At 41.0% G+C, this 23161-nt stretch overlaps 1 protein-coding gene across 4 annotated transcripts in view; it reads left to right on the top strand.

Annotated features, from left to right (window-relative positions):
- The first annotated feature begins 257 nt into the window (after positions 1-257).
- Positions 258-23161, top strand: part of SMURF1 (SMAD specific E3 ubiquitin protein ligase 1) — a 50569-nt gene continuing 27665 nt past the window's right edge. For 2 of the 4 annotated variants that reach the window (XM_083585688.1, XM_083585687.1), the window contains exon 1: positions 270-621. In XM_083585688.1, coding sequence (XP_083441814.1) covers positions 567-621 — 55 coding nt within the window. In that variant the 5' untranslated portion in view covers positions 270-566. Of the gene's footprint in view, positions 622-23161 lie in introns of all 4 variants that reach the window. The other 2 variants (XM_083585685.1, XM_083585686.1) reach the window with 2 other exon arrangements.

Here is a 23161-nt window from a genome sequence, read left to right as displayed (position 1 = left end):
ATATATATATATATATATATATATATATATCTGTTCGAAGCGTGGCATTCCGCTGCCCGAACCTGGACGCCCCAGACCTCCCCAAGATGGCCGCGGGAGGCGAACCGTCGCGCACGTCACGCGGCGTCTGTTTCCCTCCCGACGCACGACGGGAAAAGGAGCCGCGAGCTGGTTGGCCCTGGGACCAGGCAGGCGGGCGTGTGCGCAGGCGCGCTGAAAGAAGCGGCTCGGGAGGGGGGGGGCCGGGGCTCGGGAGCGCGCCTGCGCAGCAGCCCCCCAGCCGCCTCCGCCTGAGCCTCAGCCGCCGCTCTGAGGCGGCGCGAGCTCGCGCAGTCGCCGTTCGCGTCGGGCGGCGGGAGGGGGGGCGGCGGGCGTCGAGCTCGGTGAGGCGGCGCCGCCGCTGCTGCAGCTGCCGCCGCCTGAGGAGAAGCACGGGAGGGAGGCCGCCGGCGAGACCCGCGAGGGCGAGAGGAGGGCAGCGATGGCGGCGGCGGCGGCGGCGTCCGTCGGCTGACCCGGCCTCTCGCCTTTGGGCCGGTGGGCCCGGCGCCCGCCTGAGGGGAGCCATGTCGAACGCGGGGAGCCGGAGGGCCGGATCCAGCATCAAAGTTCGCCTCACAGGTAAGGAGGGAAGGCGGCGGGCGGGCGGGCGGGCGGAGGCGCTCCTCGTCCTCCTCCTTCTCCGGCCTGGGAGACGCCGAGGCGGGCGCCGCCGCCGCCATCCCGCCCCGCTGCGGGTCAGCCCCCGGCCCCGGCCCGCCGCGGCTTCTCTCGGGCGGGCAAGGGGAGAAGCCCTGCCGTGCGAGGCCGGAGGAGGAAGGCGAGACTCCAGAGAGCGGGGAGCCCCGGGGTCTTTTCAGAGCAGCAGCCGTTTTTGTGGCAGCTCAGGGCTGCTCTGCCACCGCCTGAAAATCCTCTCTCGAACTTGTTTTGTGCTGGGCTTGAGAAGAGCCATAGCCCATTGACAAAACATATATATGCTTAAATACACTAATGGTATCCAATATGTCATGGGGAAATAGTTTTGGATTGAATGTTCACATGGCAGTGATGGCCATTATCTCTCTCCCCCCCCCCCCCCAATCTTTCACTTTCTCATTTTTCACTTCAATTCCCTTCTAATTCCTATACGTCCCCTCTACTGTACACAAGGCGGCTTACAGCAACAAAAGAGAAGCGACAAAGAACACACACACCTTATAATAGTAAGTAGGTTAGGGATTGCTCCGTCCTTCTCTTGTTTCTCTCCCATCGCCCCTAATTTTCTTTTGGGAAGAAGAAAAGGTGTGTGCACACAGGGGGACTCTTGATTCTTCTCCATTCCCCTCTCTCCCCCCCCTCCATTTTGGGTATGGATGCTGAATGCCCCTTGCTGGGAATGACAAGTGGGGGAAGAGGGCTGTTATTCACAGGTCCTGCTTCTGAGCTGCCCACCAGTGTCTGCTTGCCCACTGTGAGTACAGGATATGGGACTGTACACTACAGATGGGCATTCCAGCCCTGCAAGAAAGCTCAGCTAAGCTGGGGTTGCTGTACTTCCTTCCCTCTTCTCCACTTCATTCCTTCACGGTTCTCCCCATTGGAGCTTTGCAGGATGACTCTTAGGGGGAAAGGCAGAATTCTAGCCTAAACCTCTTGCAGTTTATAGGAAGCAGGTAAACTTGTTTTGGTTTCTGTTGAGTCAATAAGGCGTATTAAGGATTAGGTGCTTTTTTCTTGGGATTCTGTAGAACTGGAGCGCTTTGGAAGCCATTCCTCTTTCGAAAGGGCATTGCATAGCAGTGTTGGATGTAGCTGCAGTTCCTTATTTCAGAATGCTTCTGTTTTCTTAGTGTCTGACAGAATCAATTTATACCCAGCTATTACGTGCAGACACCAAAGAGAGTATCCTTTTGAAAATTGGATTTGGCCAGCCAGACTTTTGGGGGGCCTGAAGGGAAGGTTGGGTTTCATTAAAGACTTGTTGGGATGGGCACCTCAAGAATTGTGTTAGTTAAAATAGCTAAAGTGATTCTTAATGTGGATTTGCAAGCTGTATTTGCAAGGGATTGCAGCTTTGGGTTTTCCTACTGAGAGCTGCTTCTCATATCATGAGGAGGCAACAGGGTTCAAAATTAGCAGGTCGCCAGGTGCATTTCGCACCTAAAGTTTCTCCATTTGCGAGCAGCTCAAAAAGTCTGGGTGCCATTTTTTGTGCCTGGTTGACTCTCAAGGATTCAGGAAATGTATGTGCTTTGAAGTCTCGAAGTATATGTTATGGATAGACAATATGTTAAGGAGTGTAACAATAAAGAGTAGAGTATTTTGAAAATCCAAGTATGGCACCAATATTTTTATTGCAAACACAAAATTAAACATGTATTAACAATTTCTGTTAGAATGTGATATTAACAATGTCACTTATGTGAATTGCGTATTAGTCATGCTTATAAATAAAAAGTGTTACTGACCCTCCAAATGGCGACTAGACATTCTGTTTTGGCACCCACAACCCAGGTCCCAGGAGCCATTTGGCTCCTAGCTTTTCTATCCCAGTTTCTAACACTGGGAGGCAAGTATGTATTTCAAAATAGAAATATGTGGTGGAGAAAAAGCTCTAAATATTAAGAAGTTATTTACTGAAACAGAAATTCCATGGTTTGAATAAGATACAGGTAAAACTTAGAAATTCCTTCCCTTTCATTTGTTTTCTTGTTGTTAATCCTGTGAACTGTCCTGAGACCTGCGGGTATATGGTACATTTTTTAAAAAAACCTATCTTGTCTTAACAGCAACTCTTGTTCCGTTTTTTGTTTCACACTTGTTGCATTGCATAATTTGATTTTTTTACTATTGTGTTCCTCAAAGATAGCCTTTCTCTCGAGCTCTGAGTTCTAACCATTAGAGCCACTATGCCCACACCTTTTCTATAAGGCTACTGTATCTGTGTTGAACTTGTGTATTTTCTTCAACATGTAGTAATCTCCAGTTGAAACTTTGTCTGCTGTGGCTATTTTGAGAGCTGCTGTACAGTGACTAAGAACTGTGAACCAGGTCTCTGGTTAATATATTTATTCATCTATGAATTTCCTATGTGGCATTAGGTCAGGCATGGGAACCTGTTGATCTCGCAGAGTGTACTATAACTCCTACAATTCCTAACCATTGCTCATTCTTGCTGGGGCTGATGGGGTGGAATATCATCTGGAGGATAGATGGGATGTAAGAAGGCATTGTTTTCCATTCTTCGCTGCAGTTGGTGCTTGTACCACTGCTTTTGTTTCACTGCAGTTCATCTGATTCTCCCAAAACCCAGTGTTTGTTGTGATGAAATTATGTAGCTTATTTAATTTATGTAGTTATTCTCATTGTTATCTGGTTATTTCAATGCAAAAGAAACAATGCAAATTGGGGAGGGGGAGAGGAAGTAATCAATTATGTAGCATTTGCAGACTCAACCCAGCAACAGCAGTGAATGCTGATCGTATTCGCTGGTTTGATTTCTGTTCCAGACATGGGATGAATAAGTGGCCATTGGCAATTTCCGCTCCTGTTTCCTTTTTTCGTCATCCCTACTGGAGGACCTCAAATTCTTCATCTTTGCTCACTGTAGGCAGACTACTCTCTTTCAGTTGTTCTGTTTGTTTCTGCAATATAGAAATGATAACACTGACATACCTTAAAGAATTATTGCAAGGATTACTGACAATGTATGTGAAATGCTTTTATGTAATTACTTATTAATAAATAAATGCTGCATGTAACCATGGCAGGGTGTGTGTGTGTGTGTGTCCTCTGTAGTTTTCAGAGTTCATGCAGTTTTCTGCACAGATGTAATACACATATGTGAAATGCGTGAACTAGCCATTGGAATCCAGACAGTGTTCAACTTCCTGTCTGTCACCTCCCTCTCCTTTCCAACAAAACTTAAAATTCCCCAAGAGAGTGTCTACTGATCCTATCAAAAGATGACTGGCAACGGCCTTGATAGATTGTTCCTGTGGGGAATTGCCTGCCTCCAAGCCCTGTATCCTAGAGAGTCTTGCCAAATGTAGTTCAGAAATCAGCTTCTCCTTATTTGTGTGTTCTGCCTAGTAGTGAATCCACTAATGTCAGAAAATTAATCTTCCCGTTTGCCAATGTACATTTTAATAATAATAATAATAGTAGTAGTAGTAGTAGTAGTAATCATCCAGTAGGGGAGGTCCTGTGCTGCGTTTGTTTTTTCTGGAGTGGTCTCTGGTGCATGGTTCCCCCCAGGCCCCGGGGGCCTGCTCTTTTCATGCTAGCCGGGGCCCGGTAAGCTCGGGGTGTGATTCCTTGTGGCCTCCCTGGTCCTCCCAGTACCCTCCTACCTCTCTCCCTTGGTGGCCGCAGCAGTGACAGCGGCAACGGTAACACCAGTGTACATTTTGAAGAAAATTGTTCAGTATCTGGCAGTGATTTATTGTATTTTTTGCCTGTTTTGCTTTCTTTTAGTGAACTACATGTTAACATTTTTATTCATTTTTATAGCTCAGTTAATGATTGCACAAATATGTGACATACTATTTGCTTTGTGACTTTTCTTTGTCTCAATTATCTAATAATCTTTTAACACATTCTTTTTCAAAAGTAAAACCATATTGCAAATGAAAATTGCTTCTCCGAAGGGAGAGAAAATGATAAAAACTTTCAAAATACGTAGAAGTCATTATGTTCTCATGTATCCTTTGCTTTTCTCTACTTCCTGTCCTGCTGTTATATGGCTTTTTTCTGTTTTACAGTCTCTTAGATATCGTATTTAGGATTGCATTCTGAAGTCAAAAAAGAGTTGTGATTATACAAAACACTTTGGGTGAGAGCCAATGTAATGTTAGTATATGAAGTGAGAGAAGTAGCATTGTTGCAGAAGTAGCAGAACAGGGCAAAAAAGTACTGGTATATGATTCATCACTTCTGCATCACTTCTACTGGCCCAGGCTACCCACTGAATTTGACTGTTGCACTGTGTTAAGAATGGGGTTCTAAGTAGCAGAATGGCTATTTTTGCTTCTGGGCTGCAACAATTGGATCTTGTCCATAATGTACACAAACAGTAAAGCTGAAGTTTTTTAAAAAATAGAATTTTGGGTATTATAAATATTGGGTACAGTATGCAGACTCACTTAGACAGAGAGGGTTGTGCCATAAGGAGCTTACAGTTGAAGTGAATCTAGCAAGGGAATCTAGTCAAGGGTCACAATATGAGTATTTACATGTGCTTAGGCTTGAAATTGGTGATATCACTCACATGAAAATTTGACGTTGCCAAAACATTTGGACCATTGGACTACTTACTGAGTACTACATACTTAACAAGCCGTGGCTTTCTAGGATCTCAGCCAGAATGCAAGGAAGTGTGTCTCATAGCCTGGCAGGGTAGGTTAGGAGGCGGCTTTCCACCACAAGAAACCCCTTTAGCCAAGGGGTGAAGAATCTCAGACCCTTTGGCTTTCTGGCCCTCAGCATTCTCTCTGAGCCAGGTCCCCTCTCCAGGCCTCATCCCTCATAAGCACTCCTCAGGTGCTTTTGCCAGGCTAGAGTGTATCCTAGAACTGTGATCTTGCTTGTTGTATAGAGGAAAGAGGTGCATCCATTGCTTTCACCCACTTTTGTCTTCAGACGTGGACACCACTGATATGTGGTCCCGTGAAGGTTCCCCACCAGAGAATGAGACCCTTGGGCTGAAAATAGTTCCCCACCCCTTGTCAACTGGAGGTGCCAGAGACTCAACTTGGGATCTTCGTGCAAAGCATATGCTCCACCTGAGCTATTGCTGCTCCTAATTCCACTTAAGGGCCCAACTAGTTGCTTATAAATTAATATGACTACAGTGGGGTTGACGCCTGGATTTTTAAATATTTTCAAAGCATTTCCTTATTGAAGTATGTTAATGAATGAATCTTTACAAGCACTGCCTTTCACGTTGGGTTTTGCTCATTGAGATCTAGGACACTTTTCTTTTGAAAGGTGCTTAAGTTGTTTATGAAACCAGTTGTGTGCTGATACTTGTGTCTTTGCTTTCAGTGGTAGTCTTCTCTGTCACCATAATTATGCAGACGTGATTGGAGAGACTGTGGTTAATAGAATTCTATGGCTTGTGTAAACGCAGCAGCAATAATTTATTGAGACCTTCAGGCTTCTCAGTCTTGGTAAAGCAAATCCAACACTTTAAACTTTTATAAAACAAAACAAAACATTGTCATGGTATAATATGCTACAACTTAAGTGTTTAGCATGCTGCAGGATGGTTTAAAATAGCTGTTGCTCCCTTTTGATTACAGTAGAAGCAAATTTCCAACATTTATTCAGATACTCATGGTTGATGTCTTCTGTGGAATTCTGTGATCTGACTGTTAAAGCAAAGTGTTAAATATAGTATTGCCCCTATGACTAATTTCATAGCTTAACTAGAGATGAACCATCTGGATATGTATTAAACTAAAACAATGTGCAGATATTTTTTTATGATGAAGATACAGAGATTGAAATACCACATTGCAAATTAAAGGTGATTCTCTCCTTGCCACCCCGTATTTTTTGTTCCTATTATGCATGCCAAGAAATCATTGGCTTATATATCTTTCCCCCCGCTTACATATTTTCTCTTTCAGTAGATAAGATTTAAGCATCATTAGGGTGTAAGTATGTGTTTTTGTGTTCCTCTCAGTAATGTATACTGTGTTGACATGAGAAGATAGAGTCATGAAGGGTAAACTATGTAATAAATGTTTATTAGAGTTTTACAAAACTATGTAGATCTGCCCTAAGTAATCAAATGGAAAGGAGGAATAAAAATAACTAGATTGGAGATTAAGGCTGTGTTTCTCAAACATTATAACCTGTATGGAGAGAGGGTGGGGGGTTTGGATAATTAGAAGCATCTGAAGTATTCATTAATTATCCAAACAAACAAAAACACAATTCCTTCCTAGTATGTTTGAACTTGTAGAAATTGTCTGCTTTTCTTGTGCAGAAAAATAGCTCATATCGTTTTTTTTAAAAGGTAATCAAGGGCAGCTCTTTTTATTTAAAAAAAGGGCTGTGGCCTGTGCGCTATCCCCTGTTTACTTTTGATGAGTAAAGCCAATGCTGAAAAGTTAATTCACTGATCAATGACACTAACATTGATTGGCCCAGACAACTTTGTGTGTCTTTTTCAGTAACAACACAGTGACAACAGGCTATTCATCTTATCTAAAATGTTACATGCATAATAAATTTGTTTCTTTTAAAAATATACTTGTTCTTTTATAAACATACAAACAGTAAACATAACGGATCACTCTGATAGAAAGTAGCAAGAAATCAGTATCATTGATGTATGGACAAGGTCATTACAATAAGGTGGTACAAGGAAATAGGTCTGGGAGATATATTTGTTTTTTGCCTTTTCGTTATGTGTAGACACACTGTAGTCAGTGTATTTTGCTAAAACTGAAAAACAGATAAGTTTTGACTTCTGAACAGATAAGTTTTGACTTCAGCAAATCATTTTATTTCTTAATTACATATGCTCAGTGGAAATAGCTTTGCTTAAACTTGCAGAATTCCGTTCCCTTTCCTCAGGTGGCTTACTGACTGGTAGGGTAAGAGGGCACAGCCTTGCTGTGTATCTTACTAGTATTTGGATGGAGGTCTCTTTAGTAACTAATTGCCTAAAATGTTACTTTATTCCTTTGATAGGAAATGTGGAAGTGTACTACTTTTATGTGTTGAAATGTCTAAAAACAAATTATTATATACAGTAATTGATAAATGCTATCTACTATGTTCATTAACTTTGTTTCCAAATAAATGCTGTATCTTAGCTTTGAATAACAAAATACTTGATAGTATTATATGGAAACAAGGAAGAAAGTACGGTAATTTCCCACATGCGGAACTAATAAGGAAATGTTTTAAATACCACATGCTGTATTTGTGTTCTCTGTATAAGAGAATACTGATAGGAGTAATACAGGAGTAATACCTGGATCAGATGGTTAGTGACTTTGTTTGAGAATCTGTTAAACTCTACAGTAGAATAGTTTTGTGTTACCTTTGCCCACTAATATTTAATCGCGTTAGAGGCCAGAACTTACGGTATGTTGGCTTATGTCAAGGGCAAAGCAAGTGCAGCAGACACAAATCCTTCAGGCTGTTTGATTCATAGCTGACCGAGTGGCATTAAGAGAAAGCTTTCCGTTTTGTAAGATACTGGTTGGGATCCAAAATGCTATGGCACAAGTTCATGTGTTCGGATGGGGCATTAACTAAGGGTTTATGTTTCTCAAACAGCAGCCTCTTTCATCAGGTCACATAGGAAACCACTTTTGAAAGTGTAGTTTGTGATAAGGCATAGGAATCTATTGTTCAGAACCCACTGCACATAAAAATAACCATGTTGGATCCCAACTGCTAGATTAACTAATGCAGATTGATTTATGCACTTATTTGTAATGTGCATAAACAAATCCATTATTGTTACAGATACTGAAATAATACACAAAGGGTGTGGTGGTAACAGCTGTGTTCACCTCGGTTACAGCTGAAAGGAATTCTCTCTGGATCAGGCGTGCCTGTAGCATCTTGTGCCATGAACTAGAAATACCTTTTGCTGGCTGTTGTCTTGCGGTTCAGATGGAGATCTTGTTGTGCTAAAGCTATGAAGGTTCCTGTAACTTTGATGTGATAATCTTTCACTATTCTTGGTGTCAAATTTGCTGCAAAATGCCATGATGAATGATCTTCCAAGACTATATTATTGTAGAACCTGATCTGTGAATTCTCAGGACTAGTGTGTTGTTGCTTATGTTTTTGTATTCTCTGGTAATGATGTCATTCAAATTAGATAATATCAAATAGAAGTAAAACCTATATTAAGTGACAAAGAGAAATGGTAATACTCCTGCAATAAGTGGAATTATTTAAGGGGAAATTGTTTAGTGTATAGACTACAGCAGAGAGATGTCGGCACCCACGTACACTAGAACAACTGCATACAGGAACAGTGTAGTTACAGATAGGTAGCCGTGTTGGTCTGCCATAGTCAAAACAAAAAAAATTTTTTCCTTCCAGTAGCACCTTAAAGACCAACTAAGTTAGTTCTTGGTATGAGCTTTCGTGTGCATGCACACTTCTTCAGATACACTGAAACAGAAGTTGCCAGATCCTAACTTAGTTGGGATCAACTTACTTAGATCAACTAACTTAGTTGGTCTTTAAGGTGCTACTGGAAGGAACAGTGTAATTTGTTTTATTAAATGGACTACCTCTTAAGTTTCAAAGAACTCATAGCAAAATGTTAGGATGGGGGAGAAATGACTGGTGAAAAGTATTATAAAACACAGGTAGGGAACCTCAGACCTGGGGGCCAAATGTAGCTCCCTGGGACTCTGTCCCGAGGCCCCACCCTTCACCAGCCCTGCTCCATGCTTTCTCTGAGTTTTTTCCCCCTGACTGGAATGTAGGATATTGCTTGCCTGGGTGAAGAAGGGTTTGTGTACAAACTCTGGCTTTTGAATGACTGCAGGTTAGGTAAGAGTTTCATCTATTGCTCTGCCCACTTTCTTCTCTGGCCTTGCCTACCACTGGCATTTGTCTCCCAGAAAGTTGCCCTTGGAGGAATATGGATTTCGGGCTGAAAAAGCTTTGACAACAAGTGGGAAACCTGTCTGATAGTCCTTAATATGGTAATTCAGGAAGCTCTTTGCAGACTGACTGACAATGCAGTCCATGTCTATATGGAGCTAAGTCCCAGTGCATTCAGTGGGACTTATTCCCAAATGAGTGTGTGAAAATGCAAATCTCAGCAGTTTTCTGAATGTACCTATAGCACTAACTCATGGATTCATCCTTTGAAAGATAAAGAGCAGAAGTAAAGAAAAATATGATAGTTCTTACATTAGCCAAGATAGAGATTAACTTTAGATGACTGATTAGTATGTATACTTCTTTACTTTTAGTGGTCAATGAGAGTATCTACCCAAGAGTGATTTGCAAAGTTTTAAGAGAGACAGTTTCTCAGTCCAGAAATTGGGAAGCTCACAAGACAGATACGTATGGGCTCTACCAAAGGGTCTACGTGAGTCTTTTGATGGTACATGGGAATATGCACCCTCATCTGAGGCCATGAGCTATTTGTCCCTTTCTCCAGTTCTAGATAGGTTCAAATGATGCCTGTGGCTTTATAGCTGTCAAAATGAGAATGTGGCTCTGGTCTTTCATATGTGTTCATGGAAGGATGGAGTCCAGGAAGATCTGTGAAAAAGCATAAACTGTATGTGCCTAGGTAGTGCTTGGTGATGACCACAAATAGCCATCTGTTCAGTGCGCTATAATAATATCCCCGATTCATAACAATTTGTGACTAAAATATTTAAGGAAATTTATGTCGCACCTAGGCTTTAATTATAATTTAGTCTTCAACCCACATGTTACAGCATAAATGTATATGCTTTATTATAGTTAGGAAGATGCATATATGTACAACCCTGATTTATGGCAGGTGTGGAGACCAATCTTGCGTAGACATCTGTGACAGTAAAACTTAAATGAATTCTACCTGGTCTTCTCAGTATTGTAGTTGTGCAAGGTGGCTACTTGTCTAGTCTAATACAATGTCTGATACAGTGTGAGCAGTCAAACCAGGAAGGCATTTAACCAATTTCCTATGTCATCAGAGCCAGTAAACTATAGTTAATCGGCTTCAGAACAAGCCAGAATCCTAATTCACTTTTTGAAGGAGATTTTGGATTGTTTTGAAGCTGGTAACAATGGCTATCAATTTGGATGAAAACTGATGCAAAAGATTGTTGATGGAAACCTGAACTACATAATTTAAAAAAATATATAGCAGTCCTAAGTGCATTTACTGAGCTCAGTGAGACATACTCTAGTTAGCATAAATGGCCAGGAAGTTAAGACCTAAATTTGTTGCTCAACTCAGAATGTTTTTTCTGCTTTTTGTTCTGTTATGGCTAATAACTAAACAAAATTTTTATTACCCACTTTAGCAGAGGCATGCTTAAGACAGTATCAAATGTGTCTCTTCTCAGTCTCTTGGGTTGTTGAGCTTTTGCTGTCAACAGAAGATTTTTGTTTGTTTGTTTCTCTTGTCAAGCCCATCATGTTTATATATTTAATGGAGATTAACCATAGAAAATTACTCCTCTGCTTGTCCTGCTCTGTGGTGCAGCAATGCTGGACTGAAATGTAAGAAAAGGTGAGGTTCAGGCTGTACTCTGGGAAACACAGAACTCTGAGGTTGCTGCAGCAATCAACAGGCTGAAACTGAGCCCTAGTATTAGCAGTTGGTGCAGCATGATTGTTAGCAACCCCTATTTTGCAAGTTGCTGCTTGATGTAAAGGGGTCCAGCCTCCTCCAGTAGTTTCTAACTGTGATACAGAAGTGGTGGCACAAGTTGTCATGGGTCTTCTATAGTGAAGTTCTTGGAGCCAGAGGATGCCAGTGCCACATCCTCTGTCTAGAGGCGGGGCGGGGGGGTGCTGGTCCTGCAGCTTCCTTGGGTAGAAGCACTTCTGCATGCCCTTCTCCTTCAGGTTTGGAGTCCTTGCCACCATTACCTGATTAAGAAGAATCTGACTCCTGGTCAGAGGCGGAGTTAGCGGCTCCGGCACCCAGAGCGGCGCACATGCTGTGCCTGCAGGGCAGGGTTAATCGCCCACGGTGAGCGGCGAGTGTCCCAGTGGGGGGGGGGTGCTGCCCGTGGTGAGCGTCCCAGGGGGGTGATGTCACCCCCCCTCAGGGATGACACCTAGGGCAGACCGCACCCACCGCACCCTCCTTCCTCTGCCAGTGTTCCTGGTCCCTGACACGTGTGTGTGTGTGTGTGTGTGTGTGTCTGTGTGTGTGTGTGTGCCACTGGAGAAATCATGATACGCACCAAACAGCCTGGAATCCGAAGCATTTCCTGAGTAGAAGTCTGATCAAATTGGAGCACTTCACTTCCAAACTAAACCAGAGCAGATCTGAAAACTATTCCAAGATGATTGAGAAAGAAGAGACGAGGGAGAATGAATTAAAAAAAAAATTACAGAGAAAACAACATTTTGATTTTTATCTAAATGAGAATGAATTTAGAAGTTCTCAGATGATAATTGCAAGTTCATCAATACCAGTCTTTTTGTCATAGTAAGGGCTTGGAAAACCCATTCATACTGTCCCTTAGTTAGATTGGGAATAAAATTCCAAAGGAATTTCCTCTCCAAATTTGAGATTTTTCTGTACAGTCACAGTAATTGTTTCTATTACCCTCTCCCCAAAAATTACCAATGTCGGACATTGTATGAACATGTGTTTTAAAGAAGCATTGTTCATCCCTATTACATCTCCATCAGCTAGATGTCTTAAATAGCCCTTTCCTAAACATAGTGGAGTCCAGAAAATTCTAAGTACAGTCATACCTCAGAGGTCAAACGGAATCTGTTCCAGAAGTCTGTTTGACTTAAAAAATGTTTGGGAATCAAGGTGTGGCTTCTAAATGGCTGCAGGAAGCTCCTGCAGCCAATCAGAAGCTGTGTCAGACGTTCGGGTTCCAAAGAACGTTCATAAACCGGAACACTCACTTCTGGGTTTGTCGTGTTTGGGAACCAAAATGTTCGAGTCGCAAGGTGTTTATCAACCAAGGTAGGACTGTTACTTTTTTGTCGTTACCCATTGCTCTTCCCTCCTAAAATGATTACTCTATAGCCTTTCCAGGTTTCATTATAGAATGTAGCCTAATAGCCTTAAATGGCCTCTTTCAGTTGTCTCCGTGAGTAAAATGACAACCTGCAGTTTAAGGTTGCACTCCAAGCCAGGGAATTGTCAAGTCTCATAATAAATGAGCTGAGAAGGCATTAAATATTTTAACATTTCATGGTGATACAAGATGAAAGCTTGGGATTTTATCAGTGCTATTGTGTTATGCCTGAGTGTCCTAAATCTTCAGTTTGGCTGTGAGCAAGAAGAATGGGCACAAATATTATAGATCAAATAGTTCAAAACCAGCAAGTGAATATTGGCAGACTATAATCCTAGTGGATAACTAACTATGGTAGTAGCCAAAAATCTTTTCCACTGGGAATGTTCCAAACACAGTCCAACACTTTTGTATGCTTTCTCATACTAGAGCTTGGATAATATGCATGCATATATATGTCTGTGTGTTTTGTCAGTCAGCTCTGGTGTCTGTCAGTGTAGGCCTGTGTAAACAGAGTATTAATTCAAATTTGAAGTCATTAACTTGGCTGTTGAAATAATGCTGTCATATTTGAGGAACAAAAGTACAACACATAGACTGACACAGCTTCAGTTTGAATAAAAGCCCTCTTTCATAATAGTATGTGCTGTTAACTCTGCTACCTTATAATCTGTGTAGTTTATTTTGATTGAGATTCAAAACTCATTGGTATAGTGTTTCTTTAGGTGTAAAGTTGTAAAATATAGTTGAAATGCAGACTGTAAAGAACAATTGTTTAAGGACAGAAATATTCTGTTTGTTCTAGCATAGAACTTGTAGAATATCTTTTGAATGGACAGGATAACCCTGTTACAGGTTGTATTGATAGAACCATTTGCCACCCGCTGACTTGGACATTCACTCTTTCCAATTAGCTAAGTACTCCATACCCCCTGTTTTTCAAAAGCCAAGCCATAGACCCCCTATTTTGAAATTTTCTTTGTGGTAGTTTTTGTTATGTTAATAGTGCCACAGACCCCCTGTGTCCACGGACCACCAGTTGGGAACCACTGTTCAAGATGAAGAACAATACACTTCAGTTGTGCTATATCTTTGTGGAGCAACTGTTGGGAATTGTTTTTGATCAATCAGTTTAATAGCATAACAGTTTGGAAGGCTTTTCTTTCACAATGTTTCTCCCAGTGGAGAGAGGTAGGAAGTGGAGTCCCCCAAGGATCCATATTGGGACTGGGTTTTTTTTAATTTGTCCAGAATTAGGGGTGCCAAGTAAAATGCAAGGAAGTATAATTTCACATTGCTGTTGCTGCTGCTGGCATCGGTCTGTCTTGGGAGACAATGGAGGAATGCACCGGTGTGTGTGTGTGTGTGTGTGTGTGTGTGTGTGTGAGAGAGAGAGAGAGAGAGAGAGAGAGAGAGAGAGAGGTCAAGCTGTTGGATGGTTGCCGCTACCCTCATTCTGACCATAGGGTCATATTGGACAGCTAAATGAATCTATTAGCCCAGCTGCTGCAGTTTGTGGAATCTGATATGAAGTATATCTGAAATTGATATAAGGAGAAAATTGGAAGGTTAAAGAGTTTCTTGAACTGCATAGCTGTTGATTACTCAATGCGTAGACCTCAGAATGCATGTTCACTCCAGTCGTTTTCATATAGTAGAAAGTGCTTGTTACTAAAGATGTTGGTGTCAGGATTAAAATGCTGACCAAAGTTAATGATGTGGTAATAGTGTAGAACTAGGACTTGGGAAGCAATCATATTTCAACTCTGTCCCAGATTTTGTCTGTGACCTTGGGCAGTGCATGCCGATCCTTAATTTCATTGGCCTGTATGGGTGGTTGTGCAGCATTGCATTGAATTACAGCTTTCAGTAAGCTGGAAGCCTTAGACATGCAAAAACATTTTTGGCAGGTGAAATTCAGCATGGAATCTCAGTTATGCGTGCTGTGGGAGGAAGGACACAATTCTCCATACTTGGAGTTTGTTTCTTTGTTATGCAAGCATTTAAAGCAGCTTGCTCTTAAAAAATGATTCCATGGATCTTTCCCCAAACTCTAACATGGTTTATTGAATAACAAAGGGGTTGCTCTCAGGCCGTTGAAGAAAGCGAATAATTAACAAGTCTATCCCTAGCTGCATGTGAAATAAACTGTTCCGCAGGGAAAATCCTCTCAGTAGTGCTCTGAGGAAGCCCAGGAGGAGTGCACTTTAGAAGTCTGGGTTCAGTTTGCATTTCTGATGCATTTCTTTGCTGCCTAACTTCATTGCACCCTAAAGATAGCTTCGTTTCATTAAAAGGGACAATAGATTAGGTTATATAAATGTCTAATACATATTCAAATGGGACCAAAACAACTTCTGCCGTTATTTCATGGTCTAGGTTTTTTTTAAAATGATATAGGCAGTTCAATCAGACACTGTTAAGGGACAAAGATCAAATAGGAATGGTGCAAATGACCAGTGGGGGACACTGGTCATCCAAGCATCTCATGAAACCACAGAGGTTTTGCTACTTTATTGGGTTGTCATCATTTTTGTTTTTATTATGTATTTTCTGTTTTTTATATTGTGATCTTATGCTGTGAATCACCCTGAGATCTATGGGTATAGAGCGTAATAATAATAATAATAATAATAATAATAATAATAATTTTATCCAGCCCATCTGGCTGGGTTTCCCCAGCCACTCTGGGCGGCTTCCAACAAAAGATTAAAAATACACTAAAATGTCAAACTTCCCTAAGCAGGGCTTTCTTCAGATGTCTTCTAAACGTCAGATAGTTTATCTCTTTGACATCTGATGTCACCATCATCAAGTGGTATATAAATTTTGTTAAATTAAAAAAACAACAACCTGAACTTAAGGCTGTTGTAGGTTTTCCTATTTATTCACCTTTGTATCCTGGCTTTTATTCTGTTGCAGATCCCCATATAGCATACATGTGGCTCCCAGGCACCACCCATTTAGGCACAAACAAGTTACTAGACATCTTTTTAGCTTCAGCCTTATGTAACTTCAGACTGTACTCAGGGACTCATGTGTATCTGTTGACTGATTTTTTCCCCTGGCTGTTTGAAATTTGAAAGTGAAACATTTATTCTAGTCCCATCGATGAGAGGCATGGGGGTAGTGAAAAAGAAAAGCCGTATCTTTTAAGTTAGCAGGATAATTTCAATGGCTTAGGACTTAGGTTGATAGTTGGAGAGGTAAAGATGTAGCAGAAAGACTGCCGGCCTTGAAGAAACCAAATCTAGGTATAATGTGACAAACTGCCTTTGGGCTACAGCCTAGCAACTGTCTGGCATTACATAGACAGTAAGGTCATATCTAGGGCTGGGCGACATTTGGTTTTCAACATCGTGATATATCACCATATTGTAATATACCTATAGGTAAAGGTAAAGGACCCCTGGATGGTTAAGTGCAGGCCTCATCTCGCTTTTCAGGCCAAGGGAGCTGGTGTTTGTCCACAGACGACTTTCCAGATCATGTGGCCAGCATGACTGAATTGCTGCTGGCACACAGAGGACTGTGATGAGTGCCAGAGTGCACGGAAACGCTGTTTACCTTCCCGCCGCAGCATTGCCTATTTATCTACTGGTGTGCTTTGGAACTGCTAGGTTTACAGAAGCTGGGACAGAGCAACAGGAGCTCACCCCGTCGAGTGGATTTGAACCGCCGATCTTCCAACCGGCAAGTGCAAGAGGCTCAGTGGTTTAGACCACAGCGCCACCTGTGTCCCCTTTACCTATGCTGATATATGATAATTTCTGAAATAAGGATGGAGCTATGTAGAGGCATTGGCTGGTTTCACTTTTTTTCCCACATTGTAATTTTAGCATAGCACACACACATCATGATTCACAATATATTGCCAGGTCAAAAATTATGAAACCAATATCACAATATTGACTTCAAACCAGTTTGGGGTGATATATTGTTATATCTCCCAGCCCTAGTCATATCCGTGTGGTTTTGTATTAATTTCTTGCAGCAAAAAAGGCAGAAAATAGGATTTAATAGGTGCATTCCTGACAAAGATAAAGATCTTGACCTACTCTACTGGGTGAATTTTGTGGCAAAACATTGACATTGGTTTGCAAGTGAGCTGATGGGAAATGCAGTTAGGATGAAATAATTTTATGCAGCAACTGCTGCTGCTTGTTTTAGTTGGAGAAGGGGAGCTGTTAAAAATAAATAAATCCTGTGTTGCGAACATATGAGTATTTTACCTGTAGTGGAATGTTGTATAGACAGTCATATGTGTTCATGACTGAAATAGTTACTGTTGTTGTAATGGTGCTAGGGCATTCAGAGTACATATATATCATACAAAATCATGTGACTGAGAAGTGACTGTTTATCAGATTTCTGCTAAAGCTTGATCTTGGGGCAGTGTGCCATGGGATTTAATGCAGCATATGGCATGCAGCTTCCGTCTCCGGGTTTTTTCTAAATAATATTCAACTGTTTTGGAGAAGTAGCTCAGTTGTATTCATTGTACTTGCTATTTAAGCAAGTGTTTGTGACCACCACTTTGAGCTGTACAGTGCTACTGTACAGATTTTTGACTCAGAACACAGAAATAGCTTTGGGAATATAGCTTTTTGTTGTGTGTAGCACTGCTAGAAAAGATTTTTCCTCCTAAATAGGTCACTGATGATCCCTGAGTTGGGGGAATTGTATGTTATGCAGATTTGAAAGCCATTAAAGGAAGTTTTGATGTACTGAGATAGCTTCAACTGAGATTAAGGAGCAAGAGACTTAGGGAAAACTAAAAATAAACATTTCTTGGAATGTAATGAGGAAGTGCAACAAATAAAACATCTTTAGGTGAAAGATTGCAAAGAGGATAAAAATAATGCTGAAGTATTTTCAGTATATTCCTTAGTTTTCTCTTTTGAAAGTAAGAATAGGTGATTTTTCTGTTTTGAGTTTCCCATATATTAATTTTTTCTTGAAGTAATTTAATGTTAACTTCCAAATTTTCTAATATCGAACTTCCACCTAGTAAATATAAATGAAGCATGGTAAGCACACCTAATGCTGTGGCAACTTTCAAATATTTCTTTGAATTTGGAGTTGTAAGCATATACTAGATAGTGAAATTTCAGTGGCTAAGAAGGTGGGGGAGAGTAATTTGAGATAGAGTCTATCATCTGCTTGATATATTCATGGTACCACAGCTATTTCCATGCATCTAAGGATTTCCCCCACCTTACAATGACCCCCACCTTACAATGACCCCCACCCCACCCAAAGAAGCCACATGGCAAACAAGTAGCTTATGACTTGACACAAAATAGATGCTGGTGGAATCTACATACATATGAAAACTGTTCTGAAAATGCTTTTCTTAAAGCGTTTTTTTAAAATGCATTGAATTTTCTATAAGGCTCACCATCGCTATCTAGTGTCACATTGTATATTGCACCTAAAATACTCTTAAAATGTTCTATTTGCAGCTGTATAGCTGAGTCCTTAGAGAAGCATATGAAGCTGCTACTGAATTCTCAAACAGAATGCTATAAGGATCTATTTTGTGAAAATAGTATTACTTTCACATGCGATCTCTAAACAGCAGTTCTTGAAAAAACATTTATCAGACTTGGATATTAAGTGTGTATGTAGGACGTACTATTGAAGAGGTGTTTAGCTGGCCTTAAGGCTGCTGCAAAAGGGGAATGGCTCCATTTTTGAACATTTTGGCTCCTGAACTCAGAAAACCTGGAAGTAAATGCTCCAGTTTTTGAACATTTTTTGAACCTGAACATCTGATGCGGCTTCCACTTGAGTGCAAGAAGCTCCTGCAACCAGTCGGGAGCCGCGCCTCGGTTGTTTTGGAAGTCGAATGGTCTTCCGGAATGGATTACATTCGGCAACTGAGGCTTGACTGTACTAGTAACTTGAGAAAGCCAGTGCAGTTTCACCAAGATGGAAGATGCTGCAGGAGAAATATTCAGAAATGTATGAATCTATCAGCAAAATTAGTGAAGAGAGTAGGATTTAATTTGCATCTTGAAATATTCCACCCACGGCTTTATATTTCCTGTAAACTTTAATAACTGGGGTCGGGGTGGTGAGTGGCTGGCCAGCGCAAACTCAGGAATATTGACATTGTCTAGAAAAGCTCTTGCTTCTCTCCTCTCATTGCTGTTTACTTCCAAAGCAGTGGGACAAATAAAATTACCCTTATGTGCTCACTGTTAAAAAAAAACATTTAAGTCTGTTTACTAGATTTCCTGTGTCACGAAGTGCTACAAATTCTGATAATTTCTTCCCATTGATTTAATAATCTTGTTGGTAATGGCTGTGCCACTCCAGTTCCAGAACAAAACTCTTAATTGTCCTTTCCAAAAATTCTCTCTTCCTATTCTTCCATTGACCACAGGACCTTCCAGCTTTTGTTTATTAAAAAAAATCTAGCGCCTTTTATCTTTTATTGCCTCAGCAATGCAAATAAGCAAATAAATCCACAACATGTGTTGGATCACACAACTGCACTACTTATTTGGTGCTTGGATGGTTAAAAAGGAAGAAGTGTTCTCCCATCTTATAAAAGCTTCTCTGCATAGTGGCTGTAGTGGCCATTACTTCCTTTAAACATTTTAAAGTCACTTTCGGAGGCCACCTGTTTTGACTTGGGTCTTCTCCTACTCCCCATAGCTCCAGGCAGCCACTTCCCTCTGTCGCATTCAGCTATCAGTGATTTTCAAACTTCTCTTTCTAATTGTCTGTCAGAGATGCACTGTGCATTGCAGAGATTTCTTGTGTCATGGTGTTTCATCAGCACTTTATGCTGAGTAGACAGTACAACCTGGATGAACCTTCAACTGGTGGGTCAGGTGTGGTCACCCTAATTTGTGCCGCAACAGCATCACTATCGCCAGACAAATGGGTCCACAAATGCATGTTTGTGTTAAAGGTGAGTCTGGTTCTGAACAGACTGCTGCCCCAGAATATGCTCCTGTTGGGGAAGGCATTGCAGAGAAATGGCTTTCCATTACTAGTCTTGTTGAAAAATCCTTTAAGCTGTTGAGCAACCTCAGAACATTTTGCAAATCACCATATCAGGGAAGGTACCACCAGAGCCAAGAGAATGCCAGCATGGTTAATGAGCAGAGTCAAAGAAGCCATTATAGGCAAGAAGGCCTCTTTTTAGAAAATGGAAGGTTGTCCATATGAGGAGAGTGAAAAGGAGCACAAATTTTGGCAAAAGAAACGCAAGCAGGCATGAAAGCTACTTGAGAGGGCCATGGCAGTGTAGCTGCAGAAGCTGATTATGGCTGATTCCAGTGGGGTTGCAGACCTGAGATTGAGCAGAAGTGACCAAGACAGATTCAGTCCCAATCTCTCACTTGTGTTCTTCAAACTTTCTACTTCAGGTTCGTAGAATATCAGAGACCTTCTCCACGGCAAATTGGATCAGGGCTTTCAGTGTGATTAGGGAATGGCGTCCCTGTTGAAATGCAACAGGAAGCCACTATTTGTAGTTCCTGGAGAAAATTGGAAACATTTTTGTTTCAACAAGCTTTTCTAGCCGTATGGGGGTGGGTAGGAGGTGGAAGTGTAAATTTGTGACTTGGGTTTGTATCCCACTTAAAACTATTTTGTTTTTGTTGTATGCTTGTAAATCACCTTGAAATTTATATGAAAGTAAATTCATAAAACCAATAAATAAAATTGGCTAACTCTTGGTCAGTTGTTGAGAGAATCTGAACAAAATAATTGACAGTACAGTGGTACCTCTGGTTACGAATTTAATTCGTTCCAGAGGTCCGTTCTCAACCCGAAACCGCTCATAACATGAGATGCGGTTTTGCTAATGGCACCTCCTGCTGCCGCACGACTTCTGCTTGCATCCTGGGGCAAAGGTCGCAACCGAGAGCATCTACTTCCAGGTTAGAGGAGCTCGTAACCCTGAGCGTTTGCAAGGGAGACAGTATATAACACGAGGTTCCACTGTACTATTATCATTGTGCAGTACCGCAATTGAACCTGAAAGTATCCAAATATTATAATATATTGCCATTTCTTCCAAAAATGCTATTTTCTGTAAAACTAAGAGAAGACCCCAGATTTTGCTTTAAAAGATAGTTTTGTAGTACTTGAATATGTTCCGATAACTAGGGCAAAAGCTTTGGTTTGTGACCAGCTGAGATCAAAGTAAGATGATGGCAGCAGTCTTATTTGTTTAAAGATCTGTCCTGAGTTGTATAATGCTGTGTGCGTGCTAAATGCTTCCCTGCCCACAATTTGGCTCTCTGCAGTTTGCTAGTCTTGCTGTTTAGCCAAGCCAGTTGTTTTAGCCAAGCTCTGGTGAACTCAGTTGAAGATAACTATTTTGTGGGAATCTATGAGGAAGTAAGTGACAAGCAGGGAGGAGTTTCAGTTCCCCTCAACCCTGCATCCCATTTCTTTAAAATGCTCTCCTCTGCACACAAAGAGGCAGGACCAGACAGCAGAAATGTGTCATCACTTTTAATAAGGAGAAGAGGCAGTAGATACTTAAAGGCCCTTTCCCCATCAAGCAAGTCCGCCTTGGTTGTTGAATGCCAGATCAACCCACAATAAAACAATACTGACCCACAACTTGATTGTGGATGAGAGTGCTGACATGGTGTGCATTACCCAAGACCCAGTAATGTTGATAAAACATCAGCAACTTTAAAAATATTTGTCTGACTAGGCTAATTTGGAGAAAATTGCTTGTGTATGAACCTTCATGTTAAGGCTTCTGTGTACATGCACCCCTCTAAAGTCATTTAATTGAAGGCTCACTGAGGACTAAGATTATATCTAATTCTAAACTATCAAGGAAAGGAAAATGTAAAAGTTCATAATACACTTCATAGGTCAGAGAATTAATAATACTGTGTTTCGTACAATGTCTTACTAACATATCTTTTTAAATGTGAAGAGAGAATTCTTAAGTGGAAGCTATTTTAGATTCTCTCAAGTTGTGTCCAGTTATGCAAGTTTCACTATTAAGACTAATGTAATAGTGTACAAGTTATTGGGTCAGGAGACAGGGTGTGGTGTATTTGTGTGTGTGTGTGTGTACTGCAGGGATTGGTGTATGTTTTGCATTTGCATTTTTAAAAATCCGGCCAACCATTGTAAGGAGAAATTCTGTTCACACTGCCTTCTGCTTGTCTACTACTAAATTGTTGTCTTTTTGTTTTAATACAGTATTGTTAACTGAAAGTAGTCTCAGAAGCTAAGTGCTGCATGCAAGCACTTTGTTTCTTGGTACTTCATGTGCAATTGGATGCAAATCTTTTTCTGGATTAAAGTCTTGCCACTTTGCTCTCGCTGAGCATTATCCTCCACTTCTACTTCATCCTTACTCTTTCTTTTAACCACAACACACGTGTGCAATATATAAGTAAAATAATGCATTGAATGGAGACTGTGCATGGCACCAACCATTGTACCAATTCACGAGGCATCATAGAGTGCATGTACAAGTGGCATCATATAGTTTTGTATATTGCCCAGTTAGCACACATTTTTACTGGTTGCTGTGCGAAAATAATTGTGTCCCTCCAATAACCGGAAGTTAAATGTATTGGACAATGTATACAATTTTCTGTTCATCATGCTAATATGTTCAAATTTTCCATTATATTCATATTAATCTCAAACTTACACTTTCCCATTTGCACATGCACACTCTTTTTTATATACACATTAATTAATGCAAGAAGTTATAGTTTAGTAATTGTGTTCCTGACCTTTCATAACCATCTAGTTAACTATTCCAACAAAAATCCTGTACTCCCTTTTATTGTATTTTCATACAAAAATATTTTTAGCTGACTTTTGTGCATATGTCTGTATGTTGGTTCATGGCTGTTTCATGAAGGTGATTGTGCATGCCCAGGTTTTTTTTTTAGAGATGAGGGAAAACAACCCAGAGCCATCAAAGAAAAACTGTGTTTTGAGAAGCCACGAGGATGAGCACTAAGATCATGATCAACAGGATGGAAATATAATGAACAGATCTTCTGCATTTTTAACCAATGCTGCCGACTACTGAATGCTCATATCCCCTTTTCGTTTCTCAGTAATTCTGTATCAAACTAGTATCAATGGGGAATGGCATTAGGAGTGAATTGATGCTTCAGAATTTTATAATGGGATTTGCTATTGACATGTTTGTATTATTTTTGTTTAGAATTTTAAAATACTTGTGGAATTCATTAATAATAATAATAATAATAATAATAATAATAATAATAATAATATATTTATACCCCGCCCATCTGGCTGGGCTTCCCCAGCCACTCTGCGCGGCTTCCAACAAAATATTAAAATACAATAGTCTGTCAAACATTAAAAGCTTCCCTAAACAAGGCTGCCTTCAGATGTCTCCTAAAAGTCTGGTAGTTGTTTTTCTCTTTGACATCTGGTGGGAGGGTGTTCCACAGGGTGGGTGCCACCACCGAGAAGACCCTCTGCCTGGTTCCCTG

Source organism: Podarcis filfolensis (assembly GCF_964270895.1).
Source record: "Podarcis filfolensis genome assembly, chromosome: 14".
Lineage (NCBI taxonomy): Eukaryota > Metazoa > Chordata > Lepidosauria > Squamata > Lacertidae > Podarcis > Podarcis filfolensis.
Note: the sequence above shows the minus strand (reverse complement) of the source record. Positions and strands in the feature narration are given on the sequence as shown.